Source organism: Mus caroli, unplaced genomic scaffold (genome assembly GCF_978045245.1).
Source record: "Mus caroli unplaced genomic scaffold, Mus_caroli_1 scaffold_15, whole genome shotgun sequence".
NCBI classification, from domain to species: domain Eukaryota; kingdom Metazoa; phylum Chordata; class Mammalia; order Rodentia; family Muridae; genus Mus; species Mus caroli.
The window spans coordinates 13,189,271-13,211,890 of NW_028227270.1; the positions used below are offsets into that span (position 1 = coordinate 13,189,271).

Here is a 22,620-nt window from a genome sequence, read left to right on the forward strand (position 1 = left end):
TTACAATCACACAGAGATTACTGTAACCACCGAACTGTCTCTTCAGTCCCATGACTTTAAATCTTCCATCTGCTTCTTTATACACCTACATAGTCTTTCTTTTCTTTGTCTTCTAGACATTTGAGAGTCTTCATTTCACCTCTCTTTTCTTTCTTTCTCTCTTCTTTTTACATTTTTACAGTCCTAATCGTAACCTAAAGTGTGTAAAATTTCCAAGTCTTGTGAGCTGCCCATAATAGAAGGTGGAGATGAGAATAAATAGCCAAACTTTGGGTCAAATGCAATGGAAATGTTTAATCCAACCACATTACCAAGTAGGAATGTGTGAGCAGTAAATACCATGTAAAGAAATCTGAACCTTAGGTTTCACAAAAGCCCCTTACTTTCGTTAGTTCCCGAAAACCACAAGACCCTTGAATACCCTGCTTATAGAATATGGCTAATGAGCACTATCTTAGGGTTTTCTTCTCATGAATAGATGCCATGACCAACCAAACAAACACTTAATTGGGGCTGACTTGTAGCTCAGAAGTTTAGTTCCTTATCTCTATGGTAGGAAGCATGGCAGAACACAGGCAGCTGGAGAGAGGTCGCTGAGAGTTCTACATCGGGATCAGAAGGCAGCAGGAAGAGAGAGTGACACTGGGCCATTCTTGAGTATCTGAAACCTCAAATGTTTGCCCAGTGACATACTTCCTCCCATGAGACTACATCTCTTAATAGTGCCACTCCCTCTAGGCCTATGGGGGCCATATTTATTCCAACAGCACAAGGTCCATGGAGAGCAGTGGAAGATCCAGGCAGCCTCTGAGTGATGTAATAGCAACTCTGCCTGAAGAATCATTTGCTACTTTATGAGAAGAAAACCAAATTATGTAACAACCGACTTAAGTAACAATTTTGTTTTCCATTAGCATTCATAGCATTCATTAACATATAATAGATTTCACTGTACAACTTAGCTAATATTTAAGACACTTGAAATTTCATACACAGTAAATGACACACACACACATAACAATCAATTAACTCTGCAGTACGTAAACTCTGAGATTATTATGCAATTAAGGGCTTGGCAGTGGGTCGTTTGCTAATTAATTACACATATACATGCGGCACAAACTTTTGTCAAGCAGTATTCTAGGTACTTTTGATGTGGTAATAAGCAAAATAGATGAAGTCTTTGCCCTCGTGGAATATTTCCAGTCTAGACGGGAGAGCACGACAAAGCGAAGGTCGTCTTTGAGATTTTACCATAAGAAATCTACTAGTCAAGTGCTTTTACATGCCAGAAATATACTTTACTTTTGTGATTCCGTAAGATGTCTTTATTCCCTTCTACAAACGATGGTGCTCGCTCACTATATGAACTTGCAAAGCCGAGCTGTTAACCAGTGCTCACTGTACACTTCAGATGGAAACATGAAAAGCCAGCTCAGGGGGATAAGGAGGCAGTAAAGGGCTTGCGGCCTAGCAGGAGGGAGAGAGGCCACAGGCACCTGAAAATTTGGGTGTGGTAGTACGCATGTGTGATCCCAGTGCCGTGGTGGTGGAGACAGCAGGATGCCTCCAGAACAGCGAATGGAGCTGAGTAAGCGGCTGTCTTAAAACACTGAGGTGGAGACTGGTGGAGTAGGTCAACCTGTGGTCTCCATATGCAACTCATACATGTGTGCATGTATGCACCTACTCATACATGTACACATGTATGCACCTACTCATACGTGTGTGCATGCCCACCAACCCTTTACTGACCCCCATAAAGAGAGAAAGAGAGAAAGGGGGGGGGGGCTTCACACTCAGTGTTCATTCAGCAAGGCAGTTCCTTCACCTTTACCTTCAATGAACTTTAATTATTCTTGAATTATAAAGCTCTATTTATGCCTTTCACACTGAATACCATTTTAAATGTGTTCTTAAAAAATCTCACAATGAATGATTTTAGAACACTAATTTTCTATTCTAGTTTTCTGACCTAGTTTCTGAGCCAATGAGTGCAATAGAAAGGCTGTCAGAATCACTCAGTTCCTGTTTACTGGCACTACCAACAAGACTTGAGCTTCAGGCCTTCTGCTTTCATTTCCTTTAATCCTTCCTTCCTCCCCTGGTCTAGCCCACCTTATTCACTTCTTAATGTACTCCGGCTGGCTTTCAAATCCTTCTGCCAACTGAGAACTGACTGGGGTTATAGTGCACATATCCCATCTAGTTACCTGCTCTTTCTTGATGGATCTGTTATGATTTTAAAAGTAATCTTAATAGTTTTCAATTTCTATAGCAATCTAGTGATTCTAAGTACTTATTTTCATTTGTGTGCATGTGTGCATTACACCATGTATGTACGAGTGTCCAAGAGGAGAGCTCTGGATCCGCTGGAGCTGGTATCACAGGTGGTTGTGCGCTTCTGATGTGGGGGCTGGGAACTGAACTCAGGCCCTCTCAAAGACTAGCAAATGTTTTGAACTGCTGACCACTCTCTCCAGTCCCCTCACTTCTTTCAATAGTATTTATGGGAACCCTAATATAGGTTAAGAGCACTGACTGCTCTTCCAGAGGTCCTGAGTTCAATTCCCAGCAATCACATGGACAAATCTTCTAAAAAAAGTTTTTTTTTTTTTTAAATAACCTTGCACATATAGGAAAACATCGCAGCCCTATAATATTGATAAAAATGGTTAAGTCAATTCCCAGGTTCATTAGATATTCTTTAAGCACAGCTTTGAGTGATGTATTTATTTAGAAATTATCGGTGTACAGAGCAGTGCTGATGGAGCATCATGTGACAGGGAGGGACTCTGAGGAGCGAGAGCCTGAGTCATAGGCTGCCGCCCTTTGCCCAAGATGTCAACAGGCCCTAGGTTAAGGTTGTTGCTCACCTGTGCCACAAAGAATAATACAAACCAAAGAGAAGTATAAATCACTGAGTCACTTGCTTTCCAGAGCTGACCACCAGAGGCAAGGAAACTAAACCACCAGTCAAGCCTAGGGCCATTCACTCTCCAGTTCTGCAAAGTTTACACAATAAACACTGACAGACACACAGAACCACAAGCTTGAGGAACCCAGTCTCACACATTGATGCAACGGATGCAATGGCCGAATAACAAATCTAATTAGGGTTTCGGGACCCTCTTCACCTGCGGGAGCACGAACCAGGAGATGTAATAATGTAATGTACACATTAGTGCAAAAGCTACAGTTTTCATGAGTAGCAAGAGAGTGTGGGCCATTGGCTTGCTGATTCTGACACAGAGAATGCTGATAGAGATCACAACAGCTCACCTTCTTTTCCTCTGTTTTCAGTTGTCAGTTATCTGATTAGAAATACACAGCAAGAAAGGAACCGAGTTCCCTGTATCTGAAACTATTCCAGACACAACTATAGAGACAGGTTATGTTTGTTTATATTGCAGGGAGTTGATTACAGCTTAGCTGGGAGAGCGCTTGCCTCGCTTACAAGAAGTCTGATCTCAGCAACACACAGTCACTAGGTGTGATGGCTCGTGCCTGTGGTTCCAGAGATTGGCAGCATCCGGAGTTCCAGGTCATTCTGGGCCATAAAAGAAATTGGAGGATAACTTGGGTTGCATGAGATCTTTATCTCAAAAAATGTTTCTTTACATGACTTGTTATAATTCTAGAAGTCAAGGAGATTTAACAGCCACTCAAGGTAGCACAGAAGAAACTCACATGTTCTTTGCAAAAAAAGGACTAGGCGTGGTAGAGGCCCACGGCTGAAGAGTGCCAGGCTACGTCTGGTAAGGACAGCAGCACTTGGTGTTTTCTATGTAGAGTTAGTTTTCCAGCCCTGCAAACTCCAAGTGTCATGGAAGCGTGCACCAAGATTCCAGAAGAGCCACGGAAGGGAGGCCAGGTTTCCTGCATGGAGCTCCTGAGTGGGCTGTGCATGAACTGTAAAGGTGAAGTTCAAGTTACAGTGGAGACCCCAGGATACTGCAGTTATCAGAAGTGTGGCATGTCTACTGAGGGAAGAAAGGTCCAGGCACTGGGTGGAACTGATCTAAGAAAGGCCAGGCGTGTGTGCTACTGGCAACAGATCTAAAGAATGGAGCTGAGCCTGTTGAAGTCAAGATGCCATCATGGGCCCAGGTGCAGTCGTGGAACTTGAGCTTCCTTCCCTCCGCTGGGTCTGCATCTTGCTTTGGTCCAGTCTTTCTGCTGTTGTGGAATGGGATTGGTTACTTGTCTATTCTACAGGAACAAGGGAATATTAGAGCTTTCAAGGGTTGGATTTGAAAGAGTACGGGGACTTTCGAAGTTGAACCAAATGCATTTTGCATTCTGAGATGGCCATGGACCTATAGAGACCAGTGGTGGATGAATGTGAAATGTCCCCATGGTATTCAGATCCTAGCTGGCAGTGCTGTTTTTCTGAGACTGCAGACTCTTTGTGAGGTGGAGTCACCTCTTGACATTCATGCCTGGCCCCGCCGCTTCCTGTCCTGTCTGTGCCTTCTTGTCTGCCTCCTGCTTCTGTCGCTGTTCCTACCATCTGTTTCTTTCCCCCACGGTGTCCTGTACATTCAAACCATTTGCTAGAATCGATGCTTCCTCCTTTGTTAGGCATTTGATTCCAGACATGAAAAACATGACTACTATTTCCTGCTTCCCAGGTTTGCTGCAAACACACAACCCTCCCTGTTCCCACCTCCCTTGTCAGTCACCATGTTCACACCAGCCTGAAGTCATTTGCATCTTACAGTTGGTATAACTCAAGGCTTGTCTTCAGAATTTCTCTAAAGTTTTATTTTCTATCTTTTCCTTGTCTGTTCTAGATGGAACTTTTCGGCACAGAATTCATGAAAAGAGTTTCAGTTAGAGAAGCCATTTCTGTCCGTGAGGTCACTTCACTTCAGCTGGGCAGCGAAGGCTCTGCGCACTCACTTCTCTGACTGGGAGGCCATGTGCCTAGCTTTGTGAGGCTTCTGTCTTGACTTTTCCACAGTGAGTCACAGTGAAAGTGTTTATTTGTTAACAATTCTAGGTTAACTGAAATAAACACTTTCTCTCCTAAATTGTCTTTGTTCAGAGTATTTTATCACAGCAACAGAACTTAAACACACACACACAAGAATGGAGGTGACTTCATAATAATCACTCCTGAGTTGACACAAGAAAAGGAAAGAACAATTGTATGACAGTTCATGTTTAATCTAGATCCCTGCATGGATCTTGCTGAGTTTCACAGGAAGGAATTAAGACTGAGTGTAAGCTGCCCTCTGAAAGCAATACAAAGTGGTCAGGGATTGCCTATGTGATACGATGTTCACACTGCAAGATGCATGAGCGGCTAACATTCAATATGAGGGAGAAGAGGCTCCATTACATGAAGCCATTCAGTTTGAGTAAAGAAATCTAGCGTTATGATGCCACCTTTGCAAGTTTCTCTAATCCTCCTTGCTAAACTCCTCCCTGAAGGTGGGAAGGGCAGGCTGCCAGCACAATCAGGAGTCAGAGCTGAGAGCTTCCTCGGTCATACCTTTCAGCTCCTTGGATGCACATATGAAGGTCCCAGCTGGGAATAACAATTCTGTTCTTGTGCTGTGCCCATAGGGGCTGGCCCACCACCCTGGTGAATGGGCTCAAGGAGATAAGTTTTGATTAATTAACCGACAGAAAAGTATATTTCAGGGTATTATACACATCAATCTCATTTTAAAGCACACAGGGAAATATCCCAAATTCAGGATCAACAGGTTAAAACTGACTGAAGAATTTAAAAACAATGAAACAAACAAACAAACAATCACACACATGCCCAGGAGGGGCCACGTGGTACACACCTCTAACCCCGCACCTGGGAGCAGAGGCAGAACAGCTGCCAGTGTGAGCCGAGTCTGTTCTATACAGAGTTCCAGGCTAGTCCAGGCTAGCCAGGGTTACACAGTGAGACTCTGTCTCAAAGACAACAATAACGGGAAGAACAGCCCTGCTCGTGCTGAAGTGCACACAACACTGTCCTGGAAGTCTGATGGACAAGGAGCCAGGGCTGACAGTCACCCATCCTCGTCACTGCTGCTCCAGGCGTCCGCGAATGCTGGGTTTAACTGGGATTTGGCTGGAGCCTGTAAAAGAAAGGAGAATCTATTTTATGTATTTCATAATTTTAGCCTCATAGTCATTATGAAATATGCTAGACTAACATCAATTAGAATGTTTGGAAACTGTATTGCTGCTAATTTAAAAACAAAAGTAATGTAAAGATAATGTAGATTTATTTAAAACCAACAAAAGCTGACTTTTCCCAAATAACATGCTTTCCCTTAAAAGCACATGCACACATCTACACAATGACACAGCTCATAGTGTCCTCAACGCTGTGGAGAAGGTGCAACCCTGACCTGCTGGGGTTAAGACTGGACGCATGCCTACAGCGGGCGGGACAGACAGTCCAGCACACAAATGCCGCCAACTCTGTGTTGTTTGGATGAACTTTACCATTAGAAATAAGAAGTACCAAAATTTGAAGAATATTTTTGTCAGTGAGGATAATTTAATACCCCCAGCCCCCTTTGGAGACAGCTCTTGCCCTGTAGTCTAGGCTGCCCCAAAGCTCATTACATTTTTGGGGTTACAGAGATTGTGAACCCTTATGTGGGTGTTGGGAATTTAACCCATGTCCTCTGGAAAAGTAACAGTGCTCTTAAGCATTGAGCCACCCTCTTAGCCCCGCTCACTGTAGTTCTGTAGCTCAGGGGCTCTCAGCTGTGGCAAGCTCATCCTCCCGAGGAAAAGGAGCACAATAAGCTTGTGGCCACTGAGCCCAGGTGAACAATACACCTTGCAATGCAGAAGTACTATGTAAGGATTACTGCATAGCCATGTCTCTTGGTTTGTTACAGCTAACAGTGCCAAAGCATAGAGAAACTCCAAGAGAAATAAATGGTAACAAGGTTAATAACTAGCATGGAGTTTTCCCTGGGAGAGTTCTCTAAAAGTTATTTGGGCTGTTTACTCAAAACTGCAATATATATATACTATATATATATATTATATACCATATAATAATATAATATGTATTATATTATATTATATTACTATATATAATACATTATTTATCATATAATATATCATATATTGCTATATATAATATATTATATATAACACACATAATATAACATATATAATATAATATATACAACACTGTTCCATATATAATGTTATATAAAACATATATAATATAATATTATATATATAAAACATTCTTCCACCCTAGAGCCATAGGAGAAAAAGGTTTAGCAACTGGAGAAACTTTAATTAACTGAATTATCAATTCAGTTGTTAATTATCAATTTACTTGTATGGAAACCAAGACAGCTACTTTCTTATCGTTGGGAAATCATTTCAAAGGGCGTAAAAGATGATCACTTTTCTTGAGTTAGGAATCAGGTCTGTTTGTTATTCTGCAGCTCTGCCTCTGCCTATTTAATCTAATCCAAATCTCAAGAGCCACACAAATTGTAAGCCTCGTGTTAAACTGTCTTAGATACAATGCCTTTTCTAATGTAGAGAAACATCTTCCGTGAAGGGCTATGTCTAAGAACGTCATTTCCTTTAGGATCAACATGACAGAATCTTACAATTCAGATGGGAAAGCCAGTGTTCCCAGTAATTTCCCACACCAGATAGACCAGCTAGAAAACACACCGTGATGATACAGGCTGCTGCAGTTGTTAAACAGACCAGAGTGCATCGCTAAACTTAGTGGCTATCACCACTAAGAACAATAGAAATTTCTTTACATTGTCTCCAAACATCCAATATCAAAGTATGACCAAACTCCAGCTAACCACTCATTTCCAGCCAGCAGTAACAGAGGCCTGAAATCCATTCCTTCGTCTGTGATCCAAACATTTGTTGATTCTCATGATGCCGGATTAATAGTGGTAATGCCTTACAGTTCAAATATGACTTCCATCAAGGATGATATATTAAACTGGGGATGGTGGGACACGTCTGTAAACTTCCCACTCTGGAGCCTGACCATTTAACTGCTAAACTAGGTGGTTCAGAAAGGCTTGAAACTCATGGCATGGGATGACAATTCTCTCCTGTCTTTAGACTTTGAACTCTGCCTTAGATCGCTACCAAAAATATCCTTGGGGAATAAAAGCCACACAAAGCTCATGTGTTCTACTTCCACTGTGAAAACCCAATGTATAATCTACTAATCATTTTAATTTCATTTGAAGATTCAACAGAAAAACACATTTATATTTCACTATGAATTACTTAGTTATCAGAAGCAAAAATAACCAAGATTTTCACATACTTGTGCATATACTTACTACTTACAGTTGTAAACACAGAGACTTGGAACACATTACAATGCCACTAGTCTATTGTATTGCTAAAACAATCACAAATAAAACACCAACTCAAGAACTGCAATAACAGGACTGCAGGTGGATTTAACAGATACATAACTATTTGAGAGCCCTCGACTTTGGTTTTCTCTACAACATCTCCTCCTAGTGGACGCTGAGTCTGTGCATGAACAACCCTCCCTCTACCTCACCAGGTCTCTGGTTCTACAGATAGATTGTGCATGTTATGGGGGTAATAAAGCTTGGGTTTAGAAGGTACCCAGCCCAGAACCAAAAAAATCAGGCTTAAAACAAAGCATCCCAAAGTTTCAAGTATCTGGTGTTACTGGAAAGTCTCAGAATTTTCCATGTCAGCTAGTGATACAGCCATACAAGTACGAAGTAGAAACAGCCACTTCCTGTGCCAAGGTCAAGGGAGCGGGGGCTGAATCTTGTTTTTTGTCCCAGGCTGCCTCAGTCCCCTGAGTGCTAAGGTTACAGCAATGAGTAAGCACACTCGGCTGGCAGTAAGATTCTAGAAGACAAGATTAAAGCTGCAGTATATCTTCACTATACATCTCTGGCAGCGAAAGGTACTTAGGAGATAGATTGGCTTGAGTTGACCTTGGCCAATTAGAAAGTCTGGGTAAAACCAAACTGATAGATTCTTTATATATAATACAACAGCCTGCCAACTAAAAAATGGAAGTGTTCCTGTCATCTAATCTAACGTCTTTTAATTTCTATAGGTAAAATGAAATTACTCCTTTAAAATTTGGGAGACACCCCTCAGGCATCCTGCTTAGGCTCCAAGGGAAACCTAAGAACAACTTTGGCTTGACAATCTGACACACGCATTGAAGATGCCACAGTTGTCCCCTAGCCGACCTAGGCTTGCTGACACTCGGAGCAGGCCGTGTGTGCATGTCTATGTTCTGTCTTTGTGTTATGCTGAGCCATATACACGGCCTCCCTGGGAAATGGCAGTTACTCAGCTAACAGCTCAAGGAAAAACCTGAGCTAAATTATCCACATATGCAACCAGTTCTCTTTCCAACTGACTCTCTGTTGGGGTATACACATTCTACCTACACTCACTCATACGAACCTTTTAAAAATAAGATATAGCACTTTACATTAATGAGTTATTCAGATCCTAAAGGTGAAAATAGGAACAGTATATTCTATTTTATTTATTTACTTTTTGTTTTTAAAGACAGGATTTTCTATGTAGTCCCAGCTGTCCCAGAACTTGCTCTGTAGATCAGGTTGACCTTGAACTCAAGAGATCTACCTGCCCCTGCCTCCCAAGTGCTGGAATTAGAGGCATAAACACCTGGCTTATTTTACTGTTTTTATAGAAAATGTATTTTCAATAAAAATTAGTATTCTATTATAGACAAAAATTATTTACATGTATGGCTATTTGCTTGTATGTATGCATGCTCAGCACTATCACGCCTGGTGCCTGCAGATGAAGAAGGCATCAGACAAGCTGGAAGTGGAGTTACAGGTGACTGTGAGCCATTGTTTGGGTACTGGGAATTGAACCTACATCCTCTAGAAAGTGGCCAGCACTTTTAACTGACAAGCCATCTCTGGCTGGCAGTAGTGTATTTGAGAAGATTAAGGCTTTATAGCTCTCACACTTAAACTTGTTGCATCTTTGTGAAACAGGGCTTCACTCTGTTGGCCAGTATTGGCCTTGGTCTCAGTCCCCTGACCCCGCCTCAGCCTCTGAAGCACTCGGTCACCAGCCTGTGCCTCACACATGTGTTCCTATTTGTTTTCATTTTCCATATGTAAGAGTTGCTTAAGATGAGACGTCCAAACTATCACCACAGCCATTTAATTTTCTTCTAAAATTCTCACCTGTGTGATTATCACAGTAGCTTTATTTTTAATTATTTTTATGATTTTAATTTGGCAAATGGTTGTTATACTTCCCAACATGACCCACAGTTATGTTATTATTTATATATATAATTAATATACACACACATATACATACACACATTATATATATATGTACACACACACATACATATGTATATATATATATATATATATATATATATATATAGAGAGAGAGAGAGAGAGAGAGAGAGTGTTTTCAAAAGCATGACAAAATAATTAAATAAAAATGCAAAATAAGTGTCTAGAACAAACTATTCATAGTCCAGTCATCCAAAGAGGCTGTATGCTAAAAACAATCAAGCCAACTGAGACATGTGAGGAGACCTGGACACACTTATTTGACTTTGGCCAGTGGCCTAAGGATTTATGAATGTGCCTTTCTCTGTTCATCTAGTTTAAGGACCAAAGAAAATAACTTCCAGGACTAACACTGGCTGTACTGGTAGAATTCAAATAGAAACTGTATTTGGCCAATAGCTACTCCCGTCTATCAGGGTTACTTACTACCCAGGGAAAGCTCTGTTTCTGCTGTCTTCTGACATGGCCCCCTTTTTACAAAGGAACTAAGGATACGGAAAAGTATTTTCAGAATATCAGACTTGCTTTATTAGTCATTTTCTTCCATTTCTATTCGAGTTGATTTGAATTACCTACAGGGCTTGCTCCATTTCTCCATCAAAAAAAAACAAAAATAAACAAACAAACAAAAAACCAAAAAACAAAAAACCACCACCACCACCAAAAAAAACCTATACCAAGTTATTTCATTCATATTTTTCTATCTTTGACATTAGGAAAAATGGGGATGTTTAACACCACTTTCCAGAAAAATTCCTGAAAGAGAGGACATCTCAGACATGTTTAATTACATAGCAGAATTCATGTTCAAAGACCATCACACTTAAGCCTGTTTCTGTCACTCAATGCTGGTTGGTTTATAGCAGTACAGTAGGCAATTCTCCTACTGCTCACCAGGAAAAGGTCCCTAAGATATTATCACACTAGTGCTCAGTTTGAAAACACTACTTTATCATGCTACCTCTCTTTATAATGTAAAGTGAGAGAGGCCACTGTCTCAGGACAGGGCTCAGGCCTTTCCCCTCTGTGTATCACTTTCATCTAAGGCTTTTTATTCACACTGCCATATTATCCTAGATAGGCTCTGAGGTTGCAGATCCCAGTGTGAACTGACGGAATCTGACATGTGAACAGACAGATTTTAAAATGTCATGTACCATAACTCAAAAGTTAACTCCAGCTCTTTCCTGCCATCCAGACTGGGGAAGATCCAGTTACTTGAGGCAGGGTCATAGCTGACAGGCAGGCACAAGCATCCAGGAGGCCCAGGTAATGCCAATGCATGTGTCACTGAAGGATCAACTTTGACAAATACCATTAGGTGACCTGGAGATGTCAGGGAAGTGGTGTGGCATCACCACGAAGGAGGAACCAGGACTGCCCACGCGTCAACCTTGTTAAACTGCGCATTCTGCCAGTGAACAGACGTGGGCCAATGCTGCCTACCTGCACCCCCTGTTCCAAATGCAGTGCAGAGTCCTGGGAAGGGCAAAGTTCCCTAGGCAAGCCTCCTGGCTATAAAGCCCAAACTCTTCAGAACAGCGGAGAAGGAGAAGATTCACTGCATCTGGCACTTGTGTCCTGGTGGCTTGAAGCCATGCAGGAAGCAAGCAAACAATAACCAAAGGAGATACTTTAGGGATACTTCTAGGAATCTACCCTAAAACTAGTTAGAAATATGAACAACTTTTGAGAATAAATTTATATTGATGTTGTTTAAAATAATCAACAGAAACTGTTAAACATTTAAATTATGACTTATAAATGACAGAATAGTATTGCATTAAAAATGTTTCCAGATAGTAGGGGGGCATGGCGGTGCACACCTCTGTTCCCAGCCCTCAGGAGGCAAGGCCAGGCAGATCTCTGAGTTCGAGGCCAGCCTGGACTACAGAGTAAGTTCTAGGACAGCCAGGGCTACACAGCGAAACCCTGTCTCAAAAAACAAAAAACAACAAAAAAGTTTTCAAATAGTTACTAATGACATGAATGGGGGTTACTATAGCATGTCAATGAGAGAAGACTCTAAGTTACATATGATGAATTACTATTACCTTAAAACAGTAAATAAAACCTTCACCAATTAAAATTGAAAATGATATGTTCTTTTAATATTTTTCTAATTTTTTTTTTTTTTTTGGTTTTTTCGAGACAGGGTTTCTCTGTGTAGCCCTGGCTGTCCTGGCACTCACTTTGTAGACCAGGCTGGCCTCGAACTCAGAAATCCGCCTGCCTCTGCCTCCCGAGTGCTGGGACTAAAGGCGTGCGCCACCACGCCCGGCTCTAAATTTTTATAGATGTATGAAAATAAATTATTTGTTCAATAGGAAAATTGCAAGAGCTGTTTTAACAGTTTCTCCCACATAAATAATACACTAATCCTCATATAGAAACCACTGCACACTAGGTAAAAACACCACTTACTTCATCGTCATCATCAGGAACTGGCTCATAGGAAGCTGGTACCCAAGCAAGAATATTGCAGTCCCTGCTTCCACTGTAAAGTTCCTGTAATATAGAAAACAAAGGCTGATCAATCTAAAGCTGAAATGAGCGCTATCAAGTGTTGAATGATTAGATGACGCAGGTTAGTTAAGTTAGGTTAGGTTAATTGCACTCATTTCTATTCATTAAACAAAGGATGATGGCCTTCATTTTCTTAAAAATGTGATACCTTTTAATTTTGTGCATGATGTTGGCATAACTTTACAAAAATGCTACAAAGCCTTTGGCTGTATCCTGAGATTTCATAGCAATTTGTGCCTTCTATAGACGAGAGTATCAACCGCCCTACGGGACTCTTAGGAATAGCTGATATAATAGGAAGCTTTATTTTATACTTTAAAATAGTGCCAAGATGTGTCAGAGCTTACAAGCAAGTGAGAAAATCCCACAGAAGTCCAATGCTTCAGTTAGTTCTGTCAATATTTATAAGCATATTTTAAGTGTTAGAGAGAGTAAACTGTAGGATAGCAGCTTCTCTTTGGCAAAACCCGAGGCATCTACAATAAAGGATCCAGTGAAGAAACCACAAGTTTCTGTGAAAAAAATCCACTGACTGACAGCTGCCTACCTAGCTGCTCTTCAGAAGAGCTTCAAGTCCCAACCCTGTGTGCTAAGACAGGAAGGACCCTGGGCTGATGCAGCTGTGTCAATAGCTTTATAGACCGACTGTTGCTCTTTACTGAGCAACACTCACTCCCTTCCCAAACAAAACCAAAAGCATTCTGATGACACAGTAAGATAGATACATAGCATTTCTGATGTGTTCAGTGACTAGGTCTGGGTTTGAAGCAGATAAACACATGCATTTGGTTGGGAGTGGTGGCATATGACTACAATCCCAGCACTTGGGTAGTGGAGGCAGGAAGATCAGGAGTATGAGATTATTCCTGTCTACATAGCAAGTCTGGGTCCCGCCTGGTTTATAGGAGACCTTGTTCCAAAAACCAAAGCAGAACAAAACATCAGAAGACAGGCAGAGCATTTCACAGGTGACAGCCCATACCAGAGGTCTGGCTGCTCAGGAACTGAGAGCAATTTCTGTCTCAGAATAGGTTTTCTTTTTTCTTTTTCTTTTTCTCTTTCTTTCTTTTTCTCTTTCTTTCTTTCTTTCTCTCTTTCTTTCTTCTTTCTTTCTTTCTTTCTTTCTTTCTTTCTTTCTTTCTTTTTGAGATAAGGTTTCATATTATAGCCCAAGCTAGCTTCGAACTTACTATGTAGCCCAGGCTAACTTTGAATTCTTGACAATAATCCGGTGTTTGGGTTACCACACCCAGCTTAATAGCCAATGTTTGTTCACCTATTTATTTATTTATTATTTATTTTATACATATATATGTGTGTATGTATGAATGTCTTGCCTGTATGCATGTATGTGAATCATGTGTGTACATGATACCTGAGAGGCAAGAAGAGGGCGTCAGATTGTCTGAAACCACCTGAAACCAGAGTTACGGACGCTTAGGAGCTGACATGTGAGTGCTAGGAAATGAACTCAGGTCCTGTCTCTGTAAGAGTAGCAAATGCGTTTAACTGCTGAGTCGTCATCTCTGCAGCTCACCCTTGCCGTACTTTTAACTGAATCTTAGTCCTCTCTGCCTAGAAGGCAGTTGTACTTATAGTCAGAGCGTCTTATTTAAAATTGTGGTTGTCTCAGAAGGACTGTTTTCTTTGATCCTTCAGATGACCATGCACTGTTAACATCAACTTATAGGTTTGGGGCAGTCACATTATATCTCTGGTACTTTAGAATTCTTTTCTCAGAAAAAAAAAATCAACTACTATATCATTATACTGACTAGTCAGAAAAGATACTGGCTTCAGAGTTGGCGAAGGCTCCTTGGGAGCCCCCTTGAGGATGCTGTACAGAGCTACTGTGGAGTTGCTAAAGAGTTCTAAGAAAAAGTCAAAAGAGGTATAGTAGTGATTTACCAGCCATCAGGATATATCATCAATCATATATTTTAACAAAACAAAACAACCCAAAACATACACAGGTAGACCCCATGCTGAGGCCGGGAAAATGACTAAGCTGGCTGTTATGGAAGCATGAGGAACTGAGTTCAAGTCCTCAGAACCCTGTAAAAAAGCTAAGTGTGCTGACACACACTGGTAAGCAGGCAGTGGGTGTCAGGGGATGAGACAGAAGACTGCTAGGGACAGGTGATGGCCAGCCCAGCTTCAGGTTTAGTGACACATCCTGTCTCAATGAACCAGGGCAGAGTGATAGAGCATCTCATGACCAGCCCTGGCTTCTATGCATGTACATAGGCATGTGCACATGTACACACATGTGAATACATACCAAGACCAGAAAGCCTGAGTCATAGTTAATATGAAGGGGAAAGCAAGGATGTTAGAACCACAGAGAAACACCTCAGTTGTGCCTATGAGGGTGTTTCCAGAAAGGTTTATTTGCTGAGGGACAGCAGCATGGCCGTGGGTGGGATCATCTGTAGGCTGGCGTCCTAGGCAGAATGGAAAGGAGAAAGCAAGCACATCAATGATCAACCAGCCATCGTTCTCCTGCTTCCTGACTGGGCACAGAGACCAGCTTGGATATCCACTGCACGGGCCCCCCTCCTTGCTGTCACAAACTGTCTATCTCCTAAGCAGAAGCCCAAATAAACCCTTTCCGCATTAAATTGCTTCCGGTCATGCATTTGGTCACATTAACAAGAAAATTAACTAATGTAAGTATTTAAGAGATTTTTGTGGGGCTGCTAATGTGGCTCAGTGGGTAAAGCCACACTTGCTGCTATGCCAGATGACGGAGTTTGATCCCAGGACTCCAAAGATGGAGGGAGAGAATCGATTCCTGTAAGTTGTCCTCTGCACACATACCATGGTATGTGCCCTCCCCACACAAATGAATCAATGAAACTGTGTGAGCTGTGCTAATTAAAGGCAGACTTACTAATCATTCCCGCATCTGGCCACTGTAAAAGAATACTTGTATCAGCATCTGGCAGACTTTCAATGCTTCAGTGGAGTTCACATTCAAAGGGAAGACAATTTAATCCCAATCACGTGCATGGCATTATACGGATTCATTTACACTTCTGTCTGAGATTTAGGCTGCCCTAATCTCTATTAAAGAAGTACTAGCTCAAAGGTGGATTGACGGTACCATACATACTTCAGAATGATTACAAGTGTGTAACACGTGAGAACAGAACCACAACTTCCTGCTTTACACTCTGAGAGTCTGGCAATCCCGCCATCTAAGCACTATAAATTCTCCGAAGTATCACTCTTACCTGGAAATTAGGCTGGAACACACAGCAGTCGACGCTTTTGTAATGTCCCTTGAGCATGGCGAGCCGCTCTCCCGAGTGGACTGCATACACGGCGATGGTGCTGCCGTGGGGAACAAACACAAACTCTGAGCTGCAGCCACAGGAGACCGCGAACTGCAGCCCTTTCCTGCTGTCGTTACACACCTTCCCATAGTTCACCTGCAGGGTTGGATTAGAGTGTTACTCACCGCTAAAGTCTGAGCTAAAACAGCAACAAAGACAGAGACCAACACTTCCTTCATTTATTATGGCATTCAATAGAGAGGGCCTTTAAATGTAAAAAAACAGCATCTTAATAAAAACTAGGGCCAATGAATGATACACATGTACATTTTATATTTGAGGAAACAGAAATTGTAAATAAACCCACAAGGGACATAGGATGCAACAAAGACAAACTTGAAGAATCATTTTCCACTGTCAAACTCTTTAGAATGTCTTCTTTTCTTTTCCTCTCCTTTCCTTTCCTCTCCTCTTCTCTCCTTTCCCTTCCTTCCTTCCTTCCTTCCTTCCTTCCTTCCTTCCTTCCTTCCTTCCTTCCTTCCTTCCTTCCTTTCCTTCCCTCCCTCCCTCCCTCCCTTCCTTCCTTTTCACCTTTTCTCAGGGTCTCATGTGTGTGCATTACTGCATTTCCCACCTTTGGTTTGACTAAAACTTTGAGAAACATTCAATCCTGGTAAAGAGTAAGGAGAACATGTTATTGGTGTCATATTTTGGCTATTTCTTCAAGAAGGGACAATGGCTTAATATAAAACAAACTAGGAAGGAAGCTGTCCCTTTGGGTGTTGCCCTGTACCTAAGAATGTGCTGTGATACAACCCACACTGTAACCTGACCATCGCAGCCACTCAAGTGTGCAGATGAACGCGATCAACAGGGCTGCAGAGCCTTCACTTCTTTGAGAACTCACTCACTGAACAATAAAGACATTCTCACTTCTTGGGAATTTACTTTAAGGAAACAATTAAGCAGCAGAGAGTCCTATGCCCAGAGGACTCACTGCATCGCAACGGCAGACCAACTCATAGTGTTAACTCGCAAGGAGCTTGTGCCTCAGCCACCCTGTGGTATCAGGTCCATTCAAAACTGAACTTGGGCTCTGAAATCTAGGTGTTAGAAGTTCTCCCAGACTTAACCTCTAAACTTCATTCTTCTCATCTGCTAAATGGAAATGACACTATTTACCACAGGGAAGTCATGCACAGGATAGCATCTGGGAAATGAGGAGAGCCAGTTACACCAGATTCAATAATTCCACCTGTTAGGAAGAACACTCTTCCATTTCCACAGACAAGCCAGTATGCACCACTTAACTATGGGGAGGCATGGCTCTGGAAGCTAGAGAGGGCCCCTAAGTGGGGAAGGCCTTAGGAGTGAGGGGAGAGCAGAGCACACATGATATGAAATTAGGAGAGGATTACTGGTGGTTAAAATGAGAATGGGAAAAGGAACAGGAGAGGAGGGAGCTGGGTTAAAGAACATAAAGGCTGTATGGAAAAGCCCTATGGAGACTAAACTTCTCTTTGCCTGTACCATGCCTACCTGGATGCTGCCATGTTCCACCTTGATGATAATGGATTGAACCTCTGAACCTGTAAGCCAGCCCCAATTAAATGTTGTCCTTAGAAGGGTTATCTTGGTCATGGTGTCTGTTTACAGCAGTAAAACCCTCATACAGAAGTTGGTACCAGGGACTGGGGTATTGCTGTGATAGGCCTGACCATGCTTTTATTTAGAGGAATGTAGATTTTGGAACTTTGGATTTGGAAAGCAGGGGAAAGCTTTAAATGGGGCAGGCTTAATGGGCCATCCTAGTGGGAATATGGAAGACTTTGTTACTGAGAGTGATTTGAATTGTATGGACCTGGCCGAAGAAGTTTCACTGGAGAATTTCAATATGAGGCCTAAAAACTGTTTTTGTGGTGTTTTGGTGAAGAATGTGGCTACTTTTTGCCTTTGTCTGAAGAGTCTGCCTGGGGCCAAGGTGAAGAGGCTCAGATTAATTGCATTGACAAAGGAAGTCTCAGAAAAGCCAAGCACAAGTGTGTTCTCTGGTTAAATCTCACGAAGAATGTTTTGAATAAGCATAGCAAGTTTAGAAAGGAAAGACATAAAATATATGGTTCAAGTATTAAAGGGGCACCAGGAAGTGAAATAGAACTGAATCCTATGTTCTAGGAGATAACAGATTAAGGAACTTTGTGGCAAGATCCTACCCAACTAAATTTAGATCCAGGCATGGTGGTACATACCTTTAGTCCCAAGAGATAAAGCCAAGCAGATCTCTGAGCTCAAGGCCAACCTGGGTCAGAGCAAGTTATACATAAAAAGCTTAAGTCAAGTGTGGTGGGACACACTTGTAATACCAGGAGACAGGTATGTAGATGTCTGAGTACAAGATCAATCTACAGAGCAAGATCCAGGAGAGCTAAGCTTAGGTAGGGAAGGAGTCGGAAAAGAGGAAGCTAGTGACAATGTATTAGGACAAGGGAAAGAAGCAGAACAGCCAGACAGCCAGAGTGCACCGCGTATACAAGAGGTGAAGGCGTTCAGTTAGAACAATAGGAAAGGTTGGAATTGTAAGTGGAAGCCTTCCACTGGGAGGAGCCACAGCAGGATATTAGAGCAACTAATCAGAGGTGAGCCTCGCAGTGGCACTGGAAGACACCGGAGAAATGAACAACAGCTCTGTGGTATCAATGAACAAAGAACAGCGCTCAGTTCCCTGACATATCCACCACAATATGACAGATAAGGCCAGTAACTGAACAGCACCAATACCTACTTTGAATTCTTTTGTTATTGTTGCTGTTGCCTAACCTGTCTCCTTGTGAACTTTCCCTGCAGGAATTTGCTCCAACTTTAAGGCATAGTCTCCAAGTTTCAGTCTACAAACCATGGGGAGATTGTATCACGAATCAGTAAGGATCTGTTAATGTTCGTGTGAGGAGGAAACTTTTAAAAAATTCGATTTCTATGTATTGTTATTTAAAAGGTAAAATATTAAGCTTTAAAAAGATTAGTATGTAGACACAATATTTGTATGTAATTATAATTACAGAAATATTGGAAATTTGTACTTATACATATTTTCATAAGGCAAAAACTCTGCCCTCTATTTGGTATCTCAGTATTACTTTTTAAACTTTGTAATTCTTTTTTAGGCAGACAATATCCATGATTTTCAAAATCATGACAGTAAAACTGAAAAGAATATTAAGTAAATCACCCAATACCCCAAACATTACTAAATGGCGGGAGTAGAATTTGGTTTCTGATTTGAGAAGACCTTTACAAATATAAAGGCAGGGTTTCTCCTCAGAGTTTACTTTTCTGGGATCGATTTCTCATGCCTCTTCAAGCATCATTTACAGGAGAGTTTCTCAGTTAGCACTGCTCTCTTTTTATGAATAACTTACTTTGAGAATGTCTATTAAAAATTCTGTGATCCATTCTAAACTTACTATTCTTAATGGCAAACCCATGAAGCAGGAGCACCATCTTTATAGAGGCAAAAATAGAATAAGCCTTTTTAACCATGGGCACATGTCCAGTGCCGTCTGTGTTCGTCACATTAAGCTTGGACACAGTGTGACCTGCCACTTCTCTACTGAAAGACCTCTCCTAAGCCTCATCCGGGCCTCCAAGGCTCAGCTGCGCTGGCAGCCTGTACTTTCTGTTACTGTTTGTGGATTTCAACGTGAGAGCTCCCTGTTGTCCCCAGAGGACCCATGATGCTGCCATAGTCTCTGAGTGCTTTTCCTCTCTTTCCCTAGATTAAGTCGCTGGTGGCTCAACTCTTCTTTTCTCCTGGGTCAATCAAGCCTTTCCTGACTGCCCTCTGAAACCCAGGTACTAACTTCCTCGTATCTTCTCTTTTACTGAGTTTTTCCTGAGATAGGGTCTTGTTAGGTAGCCGGGGCTGGCTCTGAACTCTCTAGATAGCCAAGCCTTGCCCCTGAGACCCACCTGAGTGTAGACACACAGCAGGCTCTTCCTTTCTCCACAGTTTCACTTTATGCTCATCTACTGACTAACTGATTTTTTTTTTAAACTCCTTCCTAGAATGGAAGCTTCCTAAGATAAAACAGGTTTTTCTATGCTTTGTCTATTGCTGTATGATTATTGCTTGGCAAATAAGTAAAAGCTGGATACATACTTATTAAAAGAAGATAAGGAGACAGGAGAAGTCTGATTTAGGACATGATATAACACAAGGAAGAGAAGAGTCTAAAGTATGAAGCCAATGCCCGCGGATCTACCCTGAGACAGAAAACCACTCCACATTGATTATGGGAGGCTGGGGAGTGCAGCTTGGTGGCAGAGTGCTTGCCTGGCAGGCACAAGCCTCTGGGTCTGAGGTCATCATCACAGACACAAACAACTCCATACAGCATAGAAATACTAGTATTTATGTAAGCGATCAGAGTGGCCCTGTCAAGAATCTTAGAGAGAATGCATAGCAAGAATGGATGGGTAAGGGGGGATTAGTTGTACAGTTTGACTGTTGGTAACCTTTCCGGATTACCAGTTTCCAGGGTTTTAGTTGGAAGCAGGAGGTACAAACACTTGCACTTCCCCAGTGCTGCAGTCAGAGTGGGGCAGGGCAGGCGTGCCGGGAGGGGTGGCTTGCCTTGACTTGAGAATTATGTCATTCACATCTAAAGCATCTTTCTAAACTATAGTAACAGCTGTGATTCAAAGGCAAGAAATGAAGTCACATCCATAGCAAAGTAGAAAGTGTACATCACCAATTCACCCACTGAAAGGCCCTTTGAAGTCCCTTACCAGTGTGTTGTCCCCGCTGGAGCTATTCCAGAGGCGCATTCGGTTGTCTGTGCCAATGGTGAGCAGGTGAAGGCCGTCACTTGTAAAACATAAGCCGTTAACTTTCCCATTGTGAGCAGTGTTTGCTGCAATGAAAACACATTTGGTTTATGTTTTTCTGTATTAAGCATATATCTAAACACACTAAAGAATAACTAATGTGTTTCTTAAACTATAATTTGAACACACTTAAATTAACCAACCTTTAGATTATGTGAACACAGTAAGCGGCATTCAAAGAACCATGAATACAAAGGTAAAGGATAGGCAAAGAAACTTGCTAAGTATAATTTTTTCCAGTAAGTAAATGGCATTAAATTAAATTAACTGGGGCTGGTGAGATGGCTCAGTGGGTAAGAGCACCCGACTGTTCTTTCGAAGGTCCAGAGTTCAAATCCCAGCAACCACATGGTGGCTCACAACCATCCGTAACGAGATCTGACTCCCTCTTCTGGAGTGTCTGAAGACAGCTACAGTGTACTTACATATAATAAATAAATAAATCTTTAAAAAAAAAATTAAATTAACTGTACAGTTCAATACCAGAACTTTAAACACCTTTGACCCTTCTATATAGTTCCCTCCAAACTAGAAATCATTTGTCAAATTAAACATCTGTAATGGCAGTGCCTGCCTGGAATCCCACCACTAAGAAAGCAGAGGGAGCTCCCCGCTGTACCCTGATACACTTCTAGTCCAGATGAAGCGAGTGCTACTACCCAGGGGTTAAATCCCTCCGAAACACAGCCCAGCTGCAATATCACAACTTGCAGTTTTTATGGTGACAAAACATCATTATTTCTTTCATCTATTGTAGCTTTCTGTGTAATATAGGATTTGCATAGTTGGCTTTAAAGGAAAAATATTTGCAAACCAAGTTACACAGAAGTTACGTTTGCAACTCTGGAGGAAAAAACAATCCCCAGTTATTTGTATCTTGGGAGAAAGAAAACCATAATTAAATTTGACTCACAAACTGATTTCTGGTGAATGCCATTTACAAAAATCAGTTTTTAATTTGTCAATATGTATATTTATGATTTGATTTCAATGGAAAGAAAGCCCACCGTAAGAAGCACTACTGTATTTCTATCTTATTGTGGTCTTCATTACCTGACTCAACAGCTTGTGACTTCTTCCCATTATGCTGGTCAAGAGTAAGCAAGCATCCTGACGCTCTTCTCACATCCCATAATTTTACTCTACTGTCAGCACTGAGGGAAAACAGAAGTCGTATATTGACATACGTAGCTACGATAATAATTCCACTCTTTACTTTGCCAACTTGACCACAGACATTTCACTCTATTAGCACAAATATATTCCTACAGTTGTACTGTATTATTTTCAACAAATATTCAATACTGGCCACTCACCAATACAGAAAATACCAAAACAGTAGCAGAGAGAGGTAATCTTTCTCATCAGACTCAAGGATAAAATCACACTACTTATGACACACTTTCTGTTATTTCTCAATTGCTATCTAGAAAATCAAGCAGTTAAGGAATCTCATTGCTTAAACATTTATTTAGTTTGTTTTTCTTTTTAAATTTTTTATAGAAGTTTGAAAATAAGGTACATAGTGAAGACAATCTATTTTCATTTCCTTTGTGGTCAGATTCATCTTTAATCTTCTAGAAGCTAGACACTTCATTTTCTTTCAAGTA

General features: G+C 41.4%; 1 protein-coding gene across 2 annotated transcripts in view; it reads right to left on the reverse strand.

Annotated features, from left to right (window-relative positions):
* Positions 1-290: 290 nt before the first annotated feature.
* Positions 291-22,620, reverse strand: part of Ercc8 (ERCC excision repair 8, CSA ubiquitin ligase complex subunit) — a 41,693-nt gene continuing 19,363 nt past the window's right edge. Inside the window, exons 7-11 of one of the 2 annotated variants that reach the window (XM_029468475.2) lie at positions 22,064-22,164; positions 20,912-21,036; positions 16,085-16,282; positions 12,747-12,830; positions 291-6,086 (exon numbers count right to left, since the gene is read on the reverse strand). In XM_029468475.2, coding sequence (XP_029324335.1) covers positions 6,018-6,086; positions 12,747-12,830; positions 16,085-16,282; positions 20,912-21,036; positions 22,064-22,164 — 577 coding nt within the window. In that variant the 3' untranslated portion in view covers positions 291-6,017. The remainder of the gene's footprint in view (positions 6,087-12,746; positions 12,831-16,084; positions 16,283-20,911; positions 21,037-22,063; positions 22,165-22,620) is intronic. The other variant, XM_021180092.3, reaches the window with a different exon arrangement.